Below are 19,648 nucleotides of genomic sequence, written 5' to 3'. Positions count from 1 at the left end.
GCAAGTTATTCCCTGTCCTGTCAGTACGGGATAACTTGCAATGGAGGTACAACCCCTTTATGAAATATAATGTCCTCCTCTAGTGATAACAGAATGACCCTTTCTGGTAATATATTCCCTCTAATTCTCCTAAATAACTCCTGATTGGCCAATAGGGACAAAATATACATAAATAAAGACGCCGTTGATTATTTCATAATTTCCGTCCCATTTTGTGCAATGGTTCTTGTAGCCGTTTACCTTTGATGCAGTGATGGGCCTAAGACATGTCTGACCACCTTGTGTAAAGTTACAGGTGACTTCAATGGTATCAGAGGAACAGCCAACATTGGGATCAATCCAATAAGTGCCTATAAAAAGAAGTCCAGGGCTGTGAGACTGAGCTCATGGCTCTACATAAAGTGGAAAGAAGAAGGGTTCCTTTACTTACCATCTCCCATCTTTTGCTGGCAGTTCATCAGATCTCTGCAGATTCGGGCAGGGTTGTCTTTAGTGCCCAGGGGATTTTTTATACTTTGGATGAGGCTACTGAGGTAGTGTAGGGTCTTAAAAATCTCTCCTCCGTGGTCCACAAACATAAAGTCAGTACTTCGGTAGGACTGCGCCAACAGAAAACAAAACAATCTTTATAGCTCTGTCTCTTGGTTTGTCATCCAGCCGGTGGGATACCCCTGGTAATTGCTGCCATCGGCACTAACATGGGGGCTGCCACGGAGAATCCCCAGACACCGTAAGAGAGGCCTGCAGCAATATGTAGCTGTACGGCTTTAAAGAAGCACTCCGCCAATTTATTTCACCCATATAGTGCAGCATCGACTATTACTAAATAATCTAGAGGCTCTCATGTATGCCTGCTCTAGTTGTGCCGTTTATGGGTTGTCTGCCAGCTTGGTTCCTTCTCCTCCCTCCAATATGGTTCCCTCATGCAGCCTACCTCTCCCATGATGCCTCTGGCTTTGTAGACTGGGCATAATCCTATCACATTGCTCTGAGACTATATATGGCCAGTAATTGCTCTCCACTTTCGCCAAGAAATAAGGACCCTTAACAGAGGAGCCCGCTCTATTAACTCAAAATTCCGGAATATGGTGTATGAAAATGGGTTTTCCAAACTGCACACCTGAAAGCAATGTTTTGTGAGCCATCAAAGTTTTGGAGGGCACACAGTCATTGTAATGTACAGGATGGGTTTTAGTCATGTTCACTGGGGTACAACAGACAGCACAGTCTCTCCCCCATTGAAATGAATGGAAGTTACAGAGAATGCCAAGTGAAAGCCTAAACAGGCTGGAACACCCATTCATTTCTAAGAAGAGGGAGCGAGCGTGCTCTCCTCCAGCAGAGAAGACTAAATCAGCCGGTATTTAGGTTCCCAGCGGTCAGACCCTACTGGTTGATGCTATATGATCTGACCGATCAATGACTCACATAAACACTAAAGTTTCCCCATCACAGTCTATTATATCGACAATTGGCAATTAAATGTGTAAGTACCGGTCCACTGGAGTCCATTAGGGCTTGGTAAGATTGACTGAAGTCTTCTGTCCTCTGAAAGTAGAAAAAAGGGAAACATTACAAAAATAAGTAATACTCCCGTATTAACATAAAGAGACTTGTTGGAGGCAGGTATTTAGCGCAGCACTGAGGGCCTGTTGCACCAAAGTTTTGATCTGCAATCAACAAGAGTTGATCTGACATAAAGTAGAAAAAATGTTGCACCAGTCCAATTTAGTTAGTGATGGTGGTTCAATTCGATCCCCCGGTTTTGGTGGCTCAAACCAGTTGAACTTCGTTTAGCCTCAGCTGATAGTCTGATATGCTTTTTCCTGGATGGTGAAATTACACCCACATTTGCTGCTTGTAGCGGCCATATTTTTATTATTGTTATGAATGCAAGGAAGTCACCTGACTAGTCACCAGAGAGGGCGACGCATTTCTTCTAGGTAAAAGCTTTGATTGCTTGAACTTAGTTTTGTGAACTTTAGATCAGAAAGTGTTGGTGCAACGAATTTTCCTTAAACCAAGTTCAACAGCTGATCGCAGCTGAACTAAACTTGGATCAAAAACTTGGTTGCTGCAACCAGCCCTAAATACAGCAGATACTTAAAATGTTCAGATCCAAGTATTATAACTCTAAGACGGAGCTCCAATTCAGGAAATGTGGATAAAGGCCCATTTATACCAGCAGATGATCGCTCAAACGACAGTTTGAGTAATCATTTTGCATAAACTATTAAGTAGCTACTCAGCTACCTAAGAGCAATTTAACGTGCAAATGAAGCCTTCACTGAAAGCAGTTAATAGCCCCAGGGCTCTTATCTGCTTTCAGTTCCTTTGTTCTCCGACGGGAAACAATGCTATCAGCACTACCTGTGGAGAACTGCTGATGAGGCCAAATGATGATTTTTAGGTTGGCCTGAATTTAACAATCAGCGAGCAGTGCATGATGGCTGCGCGTTTAGACACAACGATTATCGCTCAAAAGATCATTTGTTAGTGATTTTTGAGTGATCATCGCTCCGTGTAAATGGGCCTTAAGCCAAGTGCTATGTTGGACACACAATCAAAGATGATTGTGTAGCCCTCTGACCTCGCACTCACACTGAGGTGTATAGCGTCGCAGCAAGCCGCTACTCCCACTGTGACACTCATTCACCTGAATGTGAGTGTGAGTCTGCGGGGCTACACAACACTCTTGCCGTGTGACCAAAGTTGCCATGTAGCTGTACCCCAACGCACAGAAATCGGCTTCCTTTTTTAGAAATAAATGTGATATGTTTCAGTCCAGCAATATCATCCCTTGGGGTATGTTGACACATTGTGGATGCACTGCGGATGGAAAATCCACAATGTGTTACAGTGGCAGCAAAGTGATTGAGATTCTAATACATCTCATCCACACTGTGGAAGCCGACATGCGGGTACACATTCTGCAACATGTCCGTTTTCTCTATGGAGGTTCTCTTTTTGCTATGCATAGGATAAAAGTCTGTATACAAACATCTTCTTTCCACGACGATCATCGGCATCTGACCATGTAAGACTAACATTGTTGGGTAGAAACAACCCCCTAGCAGTGGTGGCTCGTCACACTCGGTAGAAACAAACCTCCAGCTGTGGTGGCTCGTCACACTCGGTAGAAACAACCCTAGAGCAGTGGTGGCTCATCACACTCGGTAGAAACAACCCTAGAGCAGTGGTGGCTCGTCACACTCGGTAGAAACAACCCTCCAGCAGTGGTGGCTCGTCACACTCGGTAGAAACAACCCTAGAGCAGTGGTGGCTCGTCACACTCGGTAGAAACAACCCTAGAGCAGTGGTGGCTCGTCACACTCGGTAGAAACAACCCTAGAGCAGTGGTGGCTCGTCACACTCGGTAGAAACAACCCTAGAGCAGTGGTGGCTCGTCACACTCGGTAGAAACAACCCTCCAGCTGTGGTGGCTCGTCACACTCGGTAGAAACAACCCTAGAGCAGTGGTGGCTCGTCACACTCGGTAGAAACAACCCTAGAGCAGTGGTGGCTCGTCACACTCGGTAGAAACAACCCTAGAGCAGTGGTGGCTCGTCACACTCGGTAGAAACAACCCTAGAGCAGTGGTGGCTCGTCACACTCGGTAGAAACAACCCTCCAGCAGTGGTGGCTCGTCACACTCGGTAGAAACAACCCTCCAGCAGTGGTGGCTCGTCACACTCGGTAGAAACAACCCTAGAGCAGTGGTGGCTCGTCACACTCGGTAGAAACAACCCTAGAGCAGTGGTGGCTCGTCACACTCGGTAGAAACAACCCTCCAGCAGTGGTGGCTCGTCACACTCGGTAGAAACAACCGTCCAGCAGTGGTGGCTCGTCACACTCGGTAGAAACAACCCTCCAGCAGTGGTGGCTCGTCACACTCGGTAGAAACAACCCTCCAGCTATGGTGGCTCGTCACACTCGGTAGAAACAACCCTCCAGCAGTGGTGGCTCATCACACTCGGTAGAAACAACCCTCCAGCAGTGGTGGCTCGTCACACTCGGTAGAAACAACCCTCCAGCTGTGGTGGCTCGTCACACTCACATTGGCAGCACAACTTAAAGTGTAATTCTACGTTCAACAAACTTTTAACATGTCATAGGGACATGTGAAAAGTTCTGATTGGTGGGGTCTGGGTGCCGAGACCCCCCACTAATTGCTGAGTGCTGTCTCTGCTTGCTAGCTGAAGATAGTTCATAGGCTTTCTATTGAGACCATCTTTAGTTGCTGTGTAGAGACCGCGCTCAGCCAAGTAATTGCCTTGCCTTGTGCTTTGGTGGGGGCCTCAACATCTGAATCCACCAATCAAAACCTTTCAGATATCCTTATGACCTGTCAAAAGTTTGTTGAAAGCCCAGTTCCACATAAGTCTGGCACGGCTCTGAGCGTCACTCCCCAGTCTACAGTAACCAACAAAGGGGGTTAAGAAATGCGTAAAACAGATTGTACTAATAATGAATTGCTGCGATTACTCTGAGCCCCTCTGTCCCCTGGAGAAACAGTATATACATTACTGCAGGGAGCTTCAAATAAAGTACTTACAAATGAGTCCAAGAACACAGGTAGCCCCTGGAAGGGAAGGAGAAACATTATTTATTACATCCACCTTCTGCAGGCATCACATTAAGCTGCACGCACGGAGGTTGAAGTCAAGTTTTTGCTGCACTTTTTTTTTTAGCCAAAGCCAGAAGTGGCTGTTCACACTGCAGGTCCAGACCGCTGGCACAGGTTAGCTGGGCAGCACTTCTCATAAGATAGTATTTAGAGGTGAGCGAGCACGCTCGTTGAAGGATGCTACTCGATCGAGTAGCAGTCTTATCGAGTAACTGTGTACTCGCCGAAGCAGCATGCGGGGATGGGGGGGGGGGGGGGGAGCCCTTGGGGGGAGCCCTTAAACGAGCATGCTCACTCATCTCTAATAGTATTACTACTGTCTCTATTTATGGCCCATTCTAACTGACTGTCAGACGGGAGTTACAGCCACGTTTTGTAGTTCAACCCCCCAATGTATTTTATCCGGCAACCGTACATGATGGCACACTGCTTGGGCTCTAGTCTTAGACATTACATCAAAGGATTATCACAGAGACGGAGGCCCACATTACCCAGAACCGCATGGATAAACTTTAATAGCATCGCTTGTATTTATTGCTTCTCAACCGCAATTACTGGGTTACGATTCCACATAAGCAGCCGTTGTCCAGCCACATAATTAGTGGCAGAAGCCTCATCCACCCATATAATCCCTCCAGTGACTTTTCTAAGTCTGCAGGACATTTCTATGCAGGTTCTTCACTTTAATTCTGTGTACAAGGTCAGGTCATCGTATGTGATCCCAGTGCCACCAACCAGTGTCCGAGGCTATTGCCAAAGTCATTGACTACCCATCCTATAGTCTGTGTGTTCTAGAGGTGTTTTCACTATAGCTTAAAGGTCCACTCCAGGGCAGGGAATGTGTGTTTTTCACCGATTGTCAGGGTGTCTCCTATATATACTTCACTACCTTCCATGCAGTGCATCCTCCTTTCTCATTACTTTACTTTTAGATTTTCTTTTTAGGTCTCCTCCACTATGCTAGCAATCCCAGCACATGCCCAGCTAGAGCTTGTACCATCTCTGCCTGCTAGGAGGACAGTGATCATCATGACTCTCTATTTTTACCTAAATAAGCTAAAAGGCCATACATGTACAGTTAAGCCCAATTAACATGCAAAGATGATCGCTCAAAATTCGTTCAAAAGATAGTTTGATTGACAGTTTGAGCGATCATTTTGCATAAGCTACTAATGGGCACTAATGCCTATTAGTAGCTTATTAGCATGTAAATGCTCCTTTCGCTGTATGCAGTTAACAGCACGTGGTCTGTTACCTGCATACAGCTTAATAGTTCTCCCACGGGACTGCAGCTGAAAACAATGTTATCAGCGCTTCTGTGGAGAACTCAGCATGCGGTCCCTGCTATCACAAACAATGGATTTTATGCTCTCATGAAATCCCTCATTCGGCAGAAAAGCAAATGATGGGAGCATTTACACTGCATGATTATCGCTCAAGAGCCATTGTCTGAACGAATTTTTAGCGATAATCGTTGCGTGTAAATCAGCGTTTAGGCAGGACAAACTGTCATCACCTTCATTATAACTTTGTGATAGAAGTTAAAGGGGTTTTCCGGGACTCCAATACTGATGACCTAAACTTATCATGGGGGGGTCTGCAGTTCCAGACCCCCATCAATCACCTATTTGAAGAGACAGTATAGCTTGGGTGAGTGCTGGAGCCCCTTTACTGCATACCAGGCACAGCGCCATACATTTTATAGTGACTGTGCTTGGCATAGCAGCTTTATCACATTCACCCTAATGGCACTGAGCTGCAGTTCAGCCGCATGATAAATGGTGGGGTTCTCAAGTGGCAGGTCCCTACTGATCAGATATTAATGACCTAGCCTTAGGATAAGTCATCAATAGTGTAGTCCTGAAAAAACCCTTTAACTACTGGTGCTAGGACTTTGACCCTAGTTCCATGTTCTGGTAATGCTATGACATCCCTGGTGCCGCCAGTGCACCAAGTTATGTACTGCCACCTCTATCTGGGAGCCACATACAGGAGTCCGAGAGCCACGTGTCTCCCGAGCCACTGGTTGGGCAAAACCGATGTAGGAGGATTTGCATCCATTGAATGTTCGGTAAGCAAGATGTTAAAGTCTTGGTGAAGGAATAACAAATGATTCTCCCTGCTTTCTACAATACAACAAAAACATGAAGAAACTGAAGAAAATGTAAGATGTTTGTGAATCACAATGAATCTGAGCCCTTTTTCTTGTATTACTTATCAACCTGCCATTCAGCAGGCCAGATGTACAAGGTCTTAGCATATGCTGTAACCGCAGAACTGAATATAGGAGTGGATGCAGTGAACCTATACTAACTGCTCGGCCAACGCCATATCTAGCTATCGCTATAGTATAAGCCAACGGCGTCCCTACAGGACAATAGCTCGCTGTTGTAGGTCTTACTTACCGGAGGTCCAGGCTTTCCACGTGGACCTGTAGGGCCCTACAAAGAGAGAACATTGTCACAAACCACATGAATAATGGACGGTATACCAGATGAATGGTGGCTGCTTCATTTGCTATTGTTGGTGGTGCAGATATAACAATTATATCCACGGCCACATAACAGGACAGGTAAGGCCCAGAAGCCCAAGTTACGCCTCTGCACGTGTTTATACATACTGTTATAGAGATTGCTATATCTGGACTTACCCGAGGCCCCGGCAATCCCTGGAAGAGGAAACAAGAAGAAGAAAATATTACTAAACTGTATGTGACGGCCGGACACTATGGCCGTCTGTGGCTTTATGGGGCAGCATGAGGACCACAAATAAAATGCACTTACTGTATCCCCTTGAGTTCCTTTGTCTCCTGTTGGGCCCTAAAAATAAAGATGGGTTATGATTGATTGGTGCAGTGGGGGCCGCGGCGTCACTCCCTTCAGGTGATCTAGTCACCTGTTATAACCATCAGCGCTGCACACTCTATGGCCGTCTGCCAGAAGGGGCGATAATGGCGTGTGTGGAAGGGGGATTACATCTGAGGACAGGCGCAAATAACTCACACACAAAATGCTCTCTCCGGGGCCCACATAGAGAAAACCAGATCACACAGGCAATTTGGGTATTTTTACTTTTTTTCACTGTTCGGAATAGGATTTTTCCAGCTGAAAGCGGACGAGTGATGTAAACGAGCTGCAGGCGCAGAGAACACAAACCGGTACTGGGCAGGTTAATGTGCGTGGTTACATTGTAGTAAGGACAGACGCTGTTCTAAAAATGTAATCCTAATGTGTTTACCAGATCTTGTGATTACTTGGGGGCGCACATAAAACTCCCACGTCCCGGAGGAGGTGAAGCGGCTGCTTTACACAGGAAGCGAACCAACGCCATTCTCACAATTATATTTACTGCATGACTGCAATCACATCGGTGCGGCCGTGTATGCAGGTGTGGCGCCCACAGCCAGCTGCCATATACTCCATGTGAGCAAAGAAACTTGAGGATCGCGGGCATTTTAAATTTTGTTTTTGCACGTCAGGCATTTAAAGTTAGGTGGTGTATGTATGTATGTATGTATGTGTGTATGTGTGTATGTATGTGTGTATGTATGTGTGTATGTGTGTGTGTGTGTGTGTGTGTATGTATGTGTGTATGTGTGTATGTATGTGTGTATGTATGTGTGTATGTGTGTATGTATGTATGTATGTATGTATGTGTGTGTATGTGTGTGTATGTGTGTGTGTATGTGTGTGTATGTGTGTGTATGTATGTGTGTATGTATGTATGTATATAATTTATTAATGGGCGGCTGACACATTTTAAGGCCATGGTCAGATGTTGTAGATTTGAAGTGGATTTTCAGTGCAGGTTTTGCAGAGATCATCATCATCAGGGTGCAGTACATGTGAATGGGAACTTACAAGACCTTGTTCACAGAAATCAGCATCATTGTTGGGGTTTGCTGCGGCGTGGGATCGCACAGATTTGTACTACGGATTTCAAAGGATGAGATCTGTGGCATAAATCCACAAGAATTTGCAGCCACATCTGTGAAAACACTTTTGGTGGAAGAGCCACGCATAGAGGCGGCACTATACCATTAAAATACTTATCTGTTCTGCTCCCAACAGGTAGAAGTATAAGATGCATCAATTGTGTTGGTTCTGCCAAAATAGTGTCCATTACAAAGACCCGCTGCGCCTCCATTCCGGCCGCGCTGTCAGCGATGCCAATGATGGTCGAGCGGGCATCACTGGGATGAGTGTCGGGCATCGTTTGCCCAACAGCTTGTCCCCTGTAAAAGGACCAAGGGTCTCTGCCAGAATAAAAGCCGACTTACACGGAGTAATCAGGATTACTGTAGGTGACTGAATATCACTCAGGCACATACACGTCCATTGGCAGCACCTTGTTGCTTATACAGGGGGATGTGCAGCAGACAACAAATGATTTTTGGTGCTGCATAAAAAGATCCCATCACCCAACAAAGAGGTATTTGCTGGTTTGTGTAGGTGCCGGTCAGCAGGACAATGATCTGGTGAATGAATGTTTGTTCCCAATCATAGTCTGGTGTATAAGGGCTGCTATTACGGACTTCTCCTCGTCTGCGCAAAAACAGGAATGCTAAACCACATCCAAAAATCAACTTACTGAGGTTCCAGGAGGCCCGACAATGCCCACTGGTCCAACGACGCCCACATTACCCTGGGGGAAAACAACAACATAAATGTCAGTTTGGGATGTGAGACTCACGTTGTTCAAACCTATGGTTGAACAGTAGATACATAAATGTATGGAGACTTTAGGTCGGGGCTACACTGAAACTGGATTTCTTGATGATGATCATCAAGAATTGTCCTTTTTTTTTTTTTTAAATCAGAGTTGAGTTTCATATATGGTCCATGTGTCCATTTCTTACTTGTATATGTCAGCCATTTTTTTTACACCTGCTGGAAAAAAAACCCTGAAATGTCTACATCTGTGGACACATGAAATAAGAATGTGTCCATGTGCTGTCCATTTTTTTCTTGTTACCCCATTGACTTGAATAGGCATGTCTAGTCTGCAAACTGCATCAGAATAGTGAATGCTGCAATTTTTTTTAAATGTGATCCATGTTAAGGCTTATTTACACGCAAAGATAATCTTTCAAACGACTGAACTAATCTTTCAATCTATTGGCATAAAGTATTAATGGCAAGTAATTGCCATTAACACTTTATCATCTTCATTTGCATGTAAATGAGCCTGCGGGAGCTGTTTGCACAGCTGGGCATGTGACTTATCACACACTGGGCTCTGCAAACAGCTGCACTGTTCTCATTGGGGCTGCAGGCAGAATACAATGTAATCTGCTGGCTCCCATGGAGAACACAGCATGCGGTCTACTGGAGATAAATGCAAACTGCTCAATCTCCAGTAGCTGAACAATGGATTTTCAGTTCACCTTAAAATTATCGTTCAAACGAAAAGTGTAACAAGTATCGCTCAAGTTCGGTAGTTTGAATGAATTTGGAGCGATAATCATTACGTGTAAATGGGCCTTAGGTTGTAGAGTCAGACAGCACACAAGCCAAACATATGCTTGTGTGAATGAGCCCTTATGCAAACGGCCAGCAATATGTATTTTATAGTACTAGATACTTTTTTCCTGCATAGAGGGACATGAAATTCTGTTGAAATCCCCGTTCATGTTTTCATTACTCCGTGGTAGACGGTGTCCGTGCTTAGCCTTTACACGCAGCCATTTTACAGCCATGGGGCTGCCAAGCAGGTGCGTGAGGCTGAACTTACTCCGTACAGCTCTGGTTTCATACAGAAGGTTTTTGTTATTGGATTCTGTACAAATTCAACGGTTTGGAGGTTTCTTCCCTGGAAGTAATATCTGCACACACAGCATCTGACGGTGCCGCACCAGACTGTGTGCACGGGGCTGTATTCACATGGGAGACATTTACACGCAAATCTTGTCTGATTGTGATATGGATGGAACTGGCATGGGAAAATAACCCAATTATTACAATGGGTTTATACACAAGGGTGATTTTTCTTTGGGGATAATTCAAGAGTTTTCCATTATTTCCTATAGGTGCGTGAAATTTAAAAAAAGCATCGCACTCACTACGCCATTTGCATCCGAGTGTGATGCATTTTTCTAACATTTTACTATTAGAATAACTTAAAACATTTTTTTTTCTTTTCATGCGTGGGAAAAAAGCTAATAAATCTGCAAGTTGTGTGTTTTTAGACAGAAAAATGTATTGGACAGGTATCAAATAGCAGGAAAATCACTGAAAAACGCGTCCGATTTTCACTGAAAGATATGGCTAGTGAACCAAGCCTGAGCCCCTCTATCTGCCGGATCACCTGGGTTTTCTTTACTCCAACGACTTTTAGTGTCTACAAAGGTTCACAGTAATAAAGTGGTAATCATTGAAGGGTTTATGGTACACGTTTCCAGTCAATGATGCCGCCTGTCCTTCGCCTCTACACAGAGACGCGGCAGAGTAACAACAACGTGTCAGGCAAGTTCTTAAGAAAAACAATATTAACATTTCTATATATGAATACAATTGTAGGAAATGGTTGTAAGATGTGTGATAACGACTACGCTGGAAGGCGGCAGCACACAATGACCTGGTTCAGCTCAGGAGCCCTACATACCATACAACTCACCATTAGACCAGGAGGTCCTTTAGGTCCTTGAATGCCCTTAAAGCCAACGTCACCAGGAGGTCCCTGCAGAGATGAGTACAGTAATTGGTTCCAGTACCCGTTACATGATGTCCAGTAGCCACATAATCTAGGGCTGCCCATTACTATACGATCGGCCAATCTAAACCCACAGTCACCAGCGCACGTAGCGGCCACACACCAGACCACAATGTCCTCCCGCCTGGAAACTTGCTGGTTTACTTCTCCCCCATTAGAATGAATGGGATTCATTTCTATAGCACAGTTATGTAGTGGCGTCTATGAGCATCACAGAGGTTTTCACACTTTCATAAGCATTGGCAGCAACACAACAGAATGGGGTACCTTTGGTCCAAACAGTCCGGCTATGCCAGGAAATCCAGCCTCCCCAGAGTCCCCCTAAGACGAAGAATTGGAAAGTATTATATATAGGAGGTCTATAGCAAATCTACACATGATAAAGAACTGGGAAACTTCTGAGCTCTGACATTTTAGGTAAAACTTTGTATATTATTATACCCATCAGCTGCCTTGTATTTACTGCACTGGCAATGTATTACATGGTTAAAGCAGAATTAAGTCTGTTCACAAAGGTGAGCCGATTTGGTCTGGATTAAGCTGAAATCGCAGTCTGCGGCTGAAACCATTTGGCCAAACCGCGGTGGGCAAAGACTGGCAGCAAATAGTGCCACCATTGGCCACAGCGGGTGGGTTTGGCTGTGTGCGTCCAGTTGCATTGTGTGGTTTTACCCTTAACGGTTCTTGGCAATGTCAGACCGTGGCTTTTAAATGAAGACAAAAATTTTTGGTTGGTGAGAACGTCAATGTGGCCCAATACTTGGATGAATGGATGTGCGTAGCGCTAACCCTAAAAGCAACCCTCCGGTGCTGGACAAACCAAGATGACCAAACAGATTCTCTGACGAGTTGTTGCACATGTGCATCAGTAGTCTATGACATTATATGAGCAGCACTGGCCAATCGGTGCAGCATGTAGTGGCTTAGACCAATGAACACTGTGCATCAGGTAGTCAGAAAAAGGGATGCAAATGCCTTGATGTTTCCACGACTGTTGGGTCAATTAAACTTCAGACGCTAATTATTGAATAGTGCTGGCAGAACCACCATTAGCTGTGAGACGAGAGTCTACAGTTGGCCATACAATTAGATGTATATTAGCCAAACCTGACTATAGGCCCATTTAGACACAATGATTATCGCTCAAAATTTGCTCAAAAGCCATCTCTTGAGTGATAATCGATGTGTCTAAACTCCTGCCCATCGTGCACTATTCGTTCATCTCTGACTTCAGCCATCCTGAAGTCAGCGATGAGCCTTATCAGCACCGCACGCTAAGTTCTCAGAGGGATACCGCTGATAGTATTCTCTCAGCTGCTATCCTGCTCGGAGTTCTCAGCGGGATACCGCTGATAGCTTCGAGAACGAAGCAGCTGTTTGCAGATAACAGCACTCCTGCTGTCATCTGCATACAGCAGGAGCCTTCATTTACACGCTAATGAATTCTTAAGTAGCTAATTAGCTACTTAAGAGTTTATGCAAAGTGATCGCTCAAAACTGTCACTCAAATTTTGAGAGATCATCTTTTAGTGTAAATGGGCCTTAATAAAATCTTTAGCCATCTATTGTGTTTGGGGGCCCCCCCCCCCCCCCGCTTTCCCCGACGCAGATGCCAAAAGGCAATAAGAATTGGGCAGCTGGATTTCGGTCGGGTGTCAGAGGTGGCTGAACATACTTGTGTATGGTGGGTCAGGAGAGATGGCTGTCAGACAAACGAGTGTTGGATGAACGACTAGCTAATGTCTATGGGTAGTCTAACTCTGAGATGTCACACTTGCCAGAATTGTTGTGAATTTGCATGCTATAAAAAAATCTGCGCAGATATAAAGACACGCTGGGGATTTTCACATACGTGGCAGGTCAGATGTGCCAGATTTTTCTGCCATTGAGCTCACCCTTTATTTATTGCAATGAGACATTGCATAACATTGGGTTACATAATGCAGCATGTTATGCAGTCTTCATAGCAGCCTATGAGAGTTGGGGGGGTGGGGGGTTCATGCAAAAAAAAAAAAATCCAACATATCGTATTGTGATTTAACATATGGCTTTTTGTGTAATTTTTGCCAGTTTTTGTAAAAATGTAAATAGTGCATTTTACTGTAATTCTACAAATGCATCAATACTCATGACAAAACGCCACACAAGTATGAATACTGCAGATAACAGCACAAGCGCTCAGCAATAGACAGACGGCACAGTTTAACAAACTGCTCCATTGTACCCGCAGCTCATCAGCTGGGCATTACTTACTGGCTGGCCTTTTGACCCCGGGTCTCCTCTGGCTCCAGGAAGTCCCATGCCGCCTTCCATGCCACGTTTACCAGGAACCCCCACCTGACCGGGTAATCCTCTTTCTCCCTAGAAAGAACCATAAATCGTATTTTTAGAATGGTTTCACTTGTGTCAAAGAGTGGGCTTATGATGGAGAAAACATACCATATAGAAATATACAGTGAAAACCCACAATGAGGCATCGGATAGTCGTCACAAGTAATAATGCCTGACCCCGTGCTATGTGATGGGTGAAATCTGGGACATTCCAGCACCATAAACTGATAAACCGCAAAAAAATAATTTACACCCCCCCCCCCCCCCCCATTTGGTGCAGGTTTTGCTGCTGCAGATTCTCCGCTAGAGATCTGCCCCATAGTAATGTAAGATCCAGCCTGGGCAAACAATTAGCCCATCCGGCAGCCCGCCCCCCTGGGAAGGTCGTGCCCATCCTGAACCGATGCTGCAATCACCGGTTCAGTAACGCACAGATTATGTGAATTAGGCAATGCTTTGTAAAGCAATTTGCTGAGGAACGCTGCATTCCCCTTCTATCCGTCAATTTCTTTACACGGCATGGGGATAACATTTCATAGTGTCATCCACTTTGCTGTAATACACTTATTTTCTGCATATTAAGCCATTGTGGCCAGTGCAGACACCTCTTCTTCTAAATGGTAGAAGATGCTACAAATACTGTGAGCTTCCCGTGACCGCAGACATCAGGGACCGTGTGTTTCATGCACTCTGTCACGTATGAATGAGAGGAAACCCATTACCTGTGCAGGACGTGACACTTATAATTAGCCTCGGCTCGTCATATGACCGCAGGAAGGGGCTGCAGAACACACAAGGGGATCTGTTGTGCTGTCTACATGTCTGCTATCCCTGTGTGACCCAGCCGGCTGAACATGTCACCCATACACCTCTACGGAGAATACAACACAATGGCCAATTCCTCCAAGACTAAAAATGACCCAAAATGTCTCTAACTACCAATAACTTTGATCATAGTTCTCCATAGATACTCATAAGGTTGCAGCTTTTATTTTCCGAAGACCCTCCGAGACCTAAGAGCTGGTATCTGATTGGCTGCTATCTGCAAATTCCTCACCTGTCCCTTTCTTTTTTCTAACCTCCTCCTCTACATGTGAAGAGACGGCGGCGGCGATGTTATCAGGAGCCTCACGTGGGCCCGATGGAGGGATTCTCCCCCAGGAAAAACAAACGACAACTTAGAAGATTCAAGTCAAAAGGTTGAGAAGTGATAACATCGGCAGCTGGTGACCACTGGCTCGCTTTTCACCCAGACTGAACTTTAATCAGGGAGTAAACTTTCTGAGTGGCGCTCCCCCTACAGACCATTTCGAGGAACATCATACATGAACTTTGTGATGTATTCTTTTTTGTTCCTACAGTGCTGAATAGTGTAGCGGGCAGCTAGTTAGACGTATGCCACAGAACGCTACGGGGACAGTAAACGCCTATGCCTGCTATACAACAGGAACGTGTGGGCAATCAGTGCAAACAGAGCAGCGTTAATTAAACATCCCATGAAGTCAGGAGCCGACATTTCATCTTATGTAGTAGATCAGGACAAGTTCACTATAGATTTTCCACAGCATTTATAGAAGCAGTGAGGGGACTTCGCAATAGCGCAGTTCGCATCTGCAATTCTGTTTTTTCTATTGAGTCACGCAAGTTGGGAAGGCTCCGTTACATGATGGACAAGACTCATGCCTGAAGGTTTCTGTCATTTTCCAGATTTATTCCACACAATCTGCACTGCAATTTCCATTTGCAGATGTGAAACAATCTCCTCCACCTGTCATGGAAATTAATATCCAATGCAGGGGACCTTTCATACGGAATGTAATAGGCCGCACGACACACCGCAAGCTGCGGGAAACGCCACACCAAAAGCTACAGGCAGATTTGTGGCATTATCAAAAAAGGCTTAAAACCTGCTTGCAACATCCATAGTAAGATCTGTGGATGTTGGTGTGGAATTTCACAGCTGCGGATTTGGCTGCATAACACCATCCCGTGTGAAAGGTCCCTAATTCAATGTATGTTGCAGATTTTCACCTTTTTATTTCACCCGTTCAAATATACAAGACCTAATTTATACTGACAGATGATCGCTCAATAATCGCCCAAATGACAGTTCTGAGCGATCATCTTTGCATAGTCTATAGTAGCCAAGTAGCTACTTAAGAACTATGCAGGTGGAGCGGGACACCACCACCACTCAGCGAACAATACAGCTGTTCTGCATAAGCAAACAGTTGTATTTTTCTCTGCGATTACATCTCACGTCCCGCTGTGAACTACCAGCGGGACATGAACTTAAAGAATCTGATCAGCGCTCCTAACTGTGATAACAGCCTGCACCGCTGATAAGAGTTCATCGCTCAATTCTAGAAAACTAGCATTGAGTGAGGAATGACTCGTGCACGAAAACTGCACAATGTCCGTGCATTTAGACCCAATGGTTATCGCTTAAAAGACGGCTTTGAGCGAATTTTGAGCAAGAATCGTTGGGTCTAAATGAGCCTTAGCACGTGCAGGTTTTGCTTGTTGTCTCAGTCAAGCGGCTTGAAACCAGTATTACTTACTTCAATTTACTGCTGAACTATCATCCTCATCATACTTAGTCACTAAAAAAAGGAGCAGCAGTGACTCTATGTGGACTTAGTACATATCAGATCAGTGTAATACGTGACTGCTCCACTACATGAACTCATCAAGGAAAGCAGGGCAGGGATTAGAAACAGAACGTTTCATTGCTCACGTTTACGGCCCTGATGGTGACACAGAAGGCGATATAGACAGTCTTATATCATAACTGATATGATGGGTGGAAACAACCTCAAATGAGGCCAAACATGGGAATTATTATTGAACCAGCCCAATAATAATGCACAAAGCTATATAGTGTCTCCCACGCTCCCCTTGAGGGTTTGTCCACACAGGAGTGTCCGCAGCGCAAAATCCATGTTAGAATCCACACCAATTGGTGCAGAATTTACCCCCTCATTTGAACAGGTGGAATCCGCTGCAGTTCACGGACATACTGCGGATTTACATGAACCCCACTGACTATAATGGGCTCTGTTCGATTTCCACCATTATCAGATAGCGGAGCATTAAGTTATCTCATCCTGTTTTTTAACGGCATTCAGCGCCGGAGATTCTGAACGCAACCTCCACCACGATGTGAACCGGCCCTACGGGTCCTTCTACATCGGACGATTGTCAGATGCTTAGGCTACCAATACTAGCCCCAATCATAACTGCTCCGCCTGTGATTGCTCATGAATGGAGGTGGAGATCGCTTCCGTCCACCCGCCTCCATTCACACTAAGCAAGCAGACGATCACAGATGAACTATTGCCCGTTTGTACCGGCCGATCGTCGCTTGATTTTTATGCCTGGAGAAACTGAACAATAAACAAACTAATTGTTTGCACTGAATGATCATCATTCAGTTTCTCGTGATCCGGCAAGAATCAGAATGAATCGTTCCGTGTAAAAGGGCCCTAAGTCTAATAATCGTCTGACACTTCTCAGCATTCATCTCATTATTATCACAAGCAAGATTACAATGAGTAGTAACACCCGATATATAATATAAAACAGAGAATCCACCCTTCACAATAGGTGGTGGTCACAGTCCACCTCCTCCCCCTCCGTGCACAGGTCACAGAGAACGCTTACAACACTTTCCCGTAGAGGTCAATGAGTCCCCTCCGGTCTGTTGTGTTTATGTAGCCTGTGAGTTCTGCTGTAAAGCATGTCTCTAAATGCCTGTTAACCGCAACTCGGACCAGATGGCCGCCCCATAGTCACCAACAGAACTAAAAAAAAAAAATCAGATGAGAAAAATGAAAATCTGTCAATATCTGGTTTTAATTTGTGCAAAAAAATATAGGTGATATATTCCCTTAAAAAAATTGGTTAACTATAAAAACTTGATTTATTATATAAGTGGTCATTTTCTGATGACATTCCCTTTAAGAATGCGTAAGCAACACGGACAATCTAGATGAGCCGAAAACAATGTAACAGTGTACAAAACAAGCTTAGAACAGGAGAGAAGACCACCGAGGACCCCCTCCCCCCATATATATATTGAGGGACCTTCATCCAAAATGCAAAATTTGAAAAATACAAATGAACTAAGTGAGAAGAGTGGAATGAAAGATGTGCAAGCATTCATCTGCGGCCGGCCCTGCGCAGCTGTCCATACACCTCCAGCCAGAAGGATCCCACGGGGACAGCCGCACAACTCATGGAGACATCTGCTGAGTGTGCAGCAATACAAGATGGGAAAGGTTTATTCCTTCTGCAAGGGGGTAACCCGTATCCCAACCATACACTGACCGAGCACTATAGCATCTGTGCTGAGAGGCAATCTCTTATCAATCTTCACCAGTAGAGGGCAGCAGATAATAAGACACGTTCTGAAGGAGTCATCCAGTTGAGATTCTTTTGGCATACTGTAATAACACAGGATTCAGATGAATCAAATGAAGATCTGGCGCTGTGCGGGTCACGTGACCTGCGAGGACTGGGCAAAGTACAGAATGAAACCCGGAGGAGTTAATAATGACTGCTTTCGACTTTAAGATGAGTCAGATTTGTTCCACCTGGATGAGCAGGACAGACATAATATTGGAGCTTTGGCTCTGCTCATCGGGACTGAAGACGACATAAGCGTATAGTGTGAGGTGTCTGAGCGCAGATATGACATGGGCCCAGTAAGACGACACTTCGACCTGACAGCACAACGGCAATAAACGCCTCGTAAAAGGACGGGCTCCGGGGACGCTATATGGACAGGTCCATTGTGTGAGCCACATGATAGATTGCTGGTATGCACAAACTGACAGTTCCCAGATCTCTTGTGGTCCTCAAATGTTGTACGGATACTATAAGAAGAGGCTAAAGAAACCCACCACTAACAACCACGTGTGGGCCGCCAATTACTGCACACGGTTCCTTTAGTACATCCACACCCACAGTGTTCAGTCATTTACCCTGTAAGGTACAATGGCGGGGCCCCACAGTATCCCTCAATGGCCCTTTAGGTAACAATGGTCAGCTGGATTCTGCACCATTAAACCAAAGCTGCCCAAACGCCAACAACTGTGGGACAAAAAATAGTTCATCTGACAGCTATTTCCCGGCTGCCCCACACTTATGAATGTTTGGCGCGGCTTAACATTTGCTTAGGGAGGTAAGCTGTCAGCAGACAGCTCTGGAGGTGGCTTACCTCTCAGGAAGCAAAGGGATCGAGTGTTGAAAATCAACTTCTCCGACATCATCTGTCAGGGGAAAGCTGAGCCGCCCCCGTACACATTGGAGAGGCATCCGGTTCTGTAGTTATCAACAGGTTCGGACAAATAAACTGATTTGATGAGGATGTGGGGGGAGAGGGTGTTAAAGGGCTGTCCCAGATAAAAGTTTTGTCTATTAACAGCTCCCCATTGGCCACAGCATAACAAAAAGCTCATACTCCTCCCGCTGGTGGCTCAGGGTCCCCCCTCAAAAAAAAAATAGTCCCGGACAACCTCTTTTAAGCTCGGTCATTTATTTTACCCAAATCATAGGAGCTTCTGCTTACTTTCAGCCTCTACTTGATGCCCCATTTCCCTTCAGTTTTCTTGCTGGACTCATATTGAAGATCATGCAATATTTGGACAGTGTCTTAAAGGGGGTTATAGCCCAAGATATGAACTTATACACTAGCTGAAGGACAGTAGAGAAGTGTCTGTCTGATCGGTGGGGTCCAACCACTGGGACTCCCACTAATCACAAGAATGGTGCCTCCGTATGAATGGAGCGTCAGCATGCATGCTCGACCAGCACTTCATTCTTCCCGTTCTTGTGATCAGCGGGGTCCCAGCAGTTAGATCCCCGCTGATCGTCCAGACACTTATCTACTACCTAGGGAATAGGTTCATATCTTGGGATAACCCCTTAAAGGCCGGTGTCACACTTAACATCTGTTAAAAATACCAAGTTTCTCAG

General features: G+C 45.2%; 1 protein-coding gene across 1 annotated transcript in view; it reads right to left on the bottom strand.

Moving 5' to 3' along the window:
- COL27A1 (collagen type XXVII alpha 1 chain) overlaps positions 1-19,648 on the bottom strand; it is a 280,568-nt gene that overhangs the window by 11,310 nt on the left and 249,610 nt on the right. The window contains exons 49-59 of the mRNA XM_066580587.1: positions 13,592-13,699; positions 11,606-11,659; positions 11,243-11,305; positions 9,218-9,271; positions 7,411-7,446; positions 7,278-7,295; positions 7,033-7,068; positions 4,556-4,582; positions 1,495-1,548; positions 431-599; positions 241-350 (exon numbers count right to left, since the gene is read on the bottom strand). Coding sequence (XP_066436684.1) covers positions 241-350; positions 431-599; positions 1,495-1,548; positions 4,556-4,582; positions 7,033-7,068; positions 7,278-7,295; positions 7,411-7,446; positions 9,218-9,271; positions 11,243-11,305; positions 11,606-11,659; positions 13,592-13,699 — 729 coding nt within the window. The remainder of the gene's footprint in view (positions 1-240; positions 351-430; positions 600-1,494; positions 1,549-4,555; positions 4,583-7,032; positions 7,069-7,277; positions 7,296-7,410; positions 7,447-9,217; positions 9,272-11,242; positions 11,306-11,605; positions 11,660-13,591; positions 13,700-19,648) is intronic.

The sequence above is a fragment of the Eleutherodactylus coqui genome, chromosome 10, assembly GCF_035609145.1.
Source record: "Eleutherodactylus coqui strain aEleCoq1 chromosome 10, aEleCoq1.hap1, whole genome shotgun sequence".
In the NCBI taxonomy this organism is placed as follows: Eukaryota; Metazoa; Chordata; class Amphibia; order Anura; family Eleutherodactylidae; genus Eleutherodactylus; species Eleutherodactylus coqui.
The sequence above is the reverse complement of the archived record's forward strand: the minus strand, read 5'-3'. Positions and strand labels throughout refer to the sequence as shown.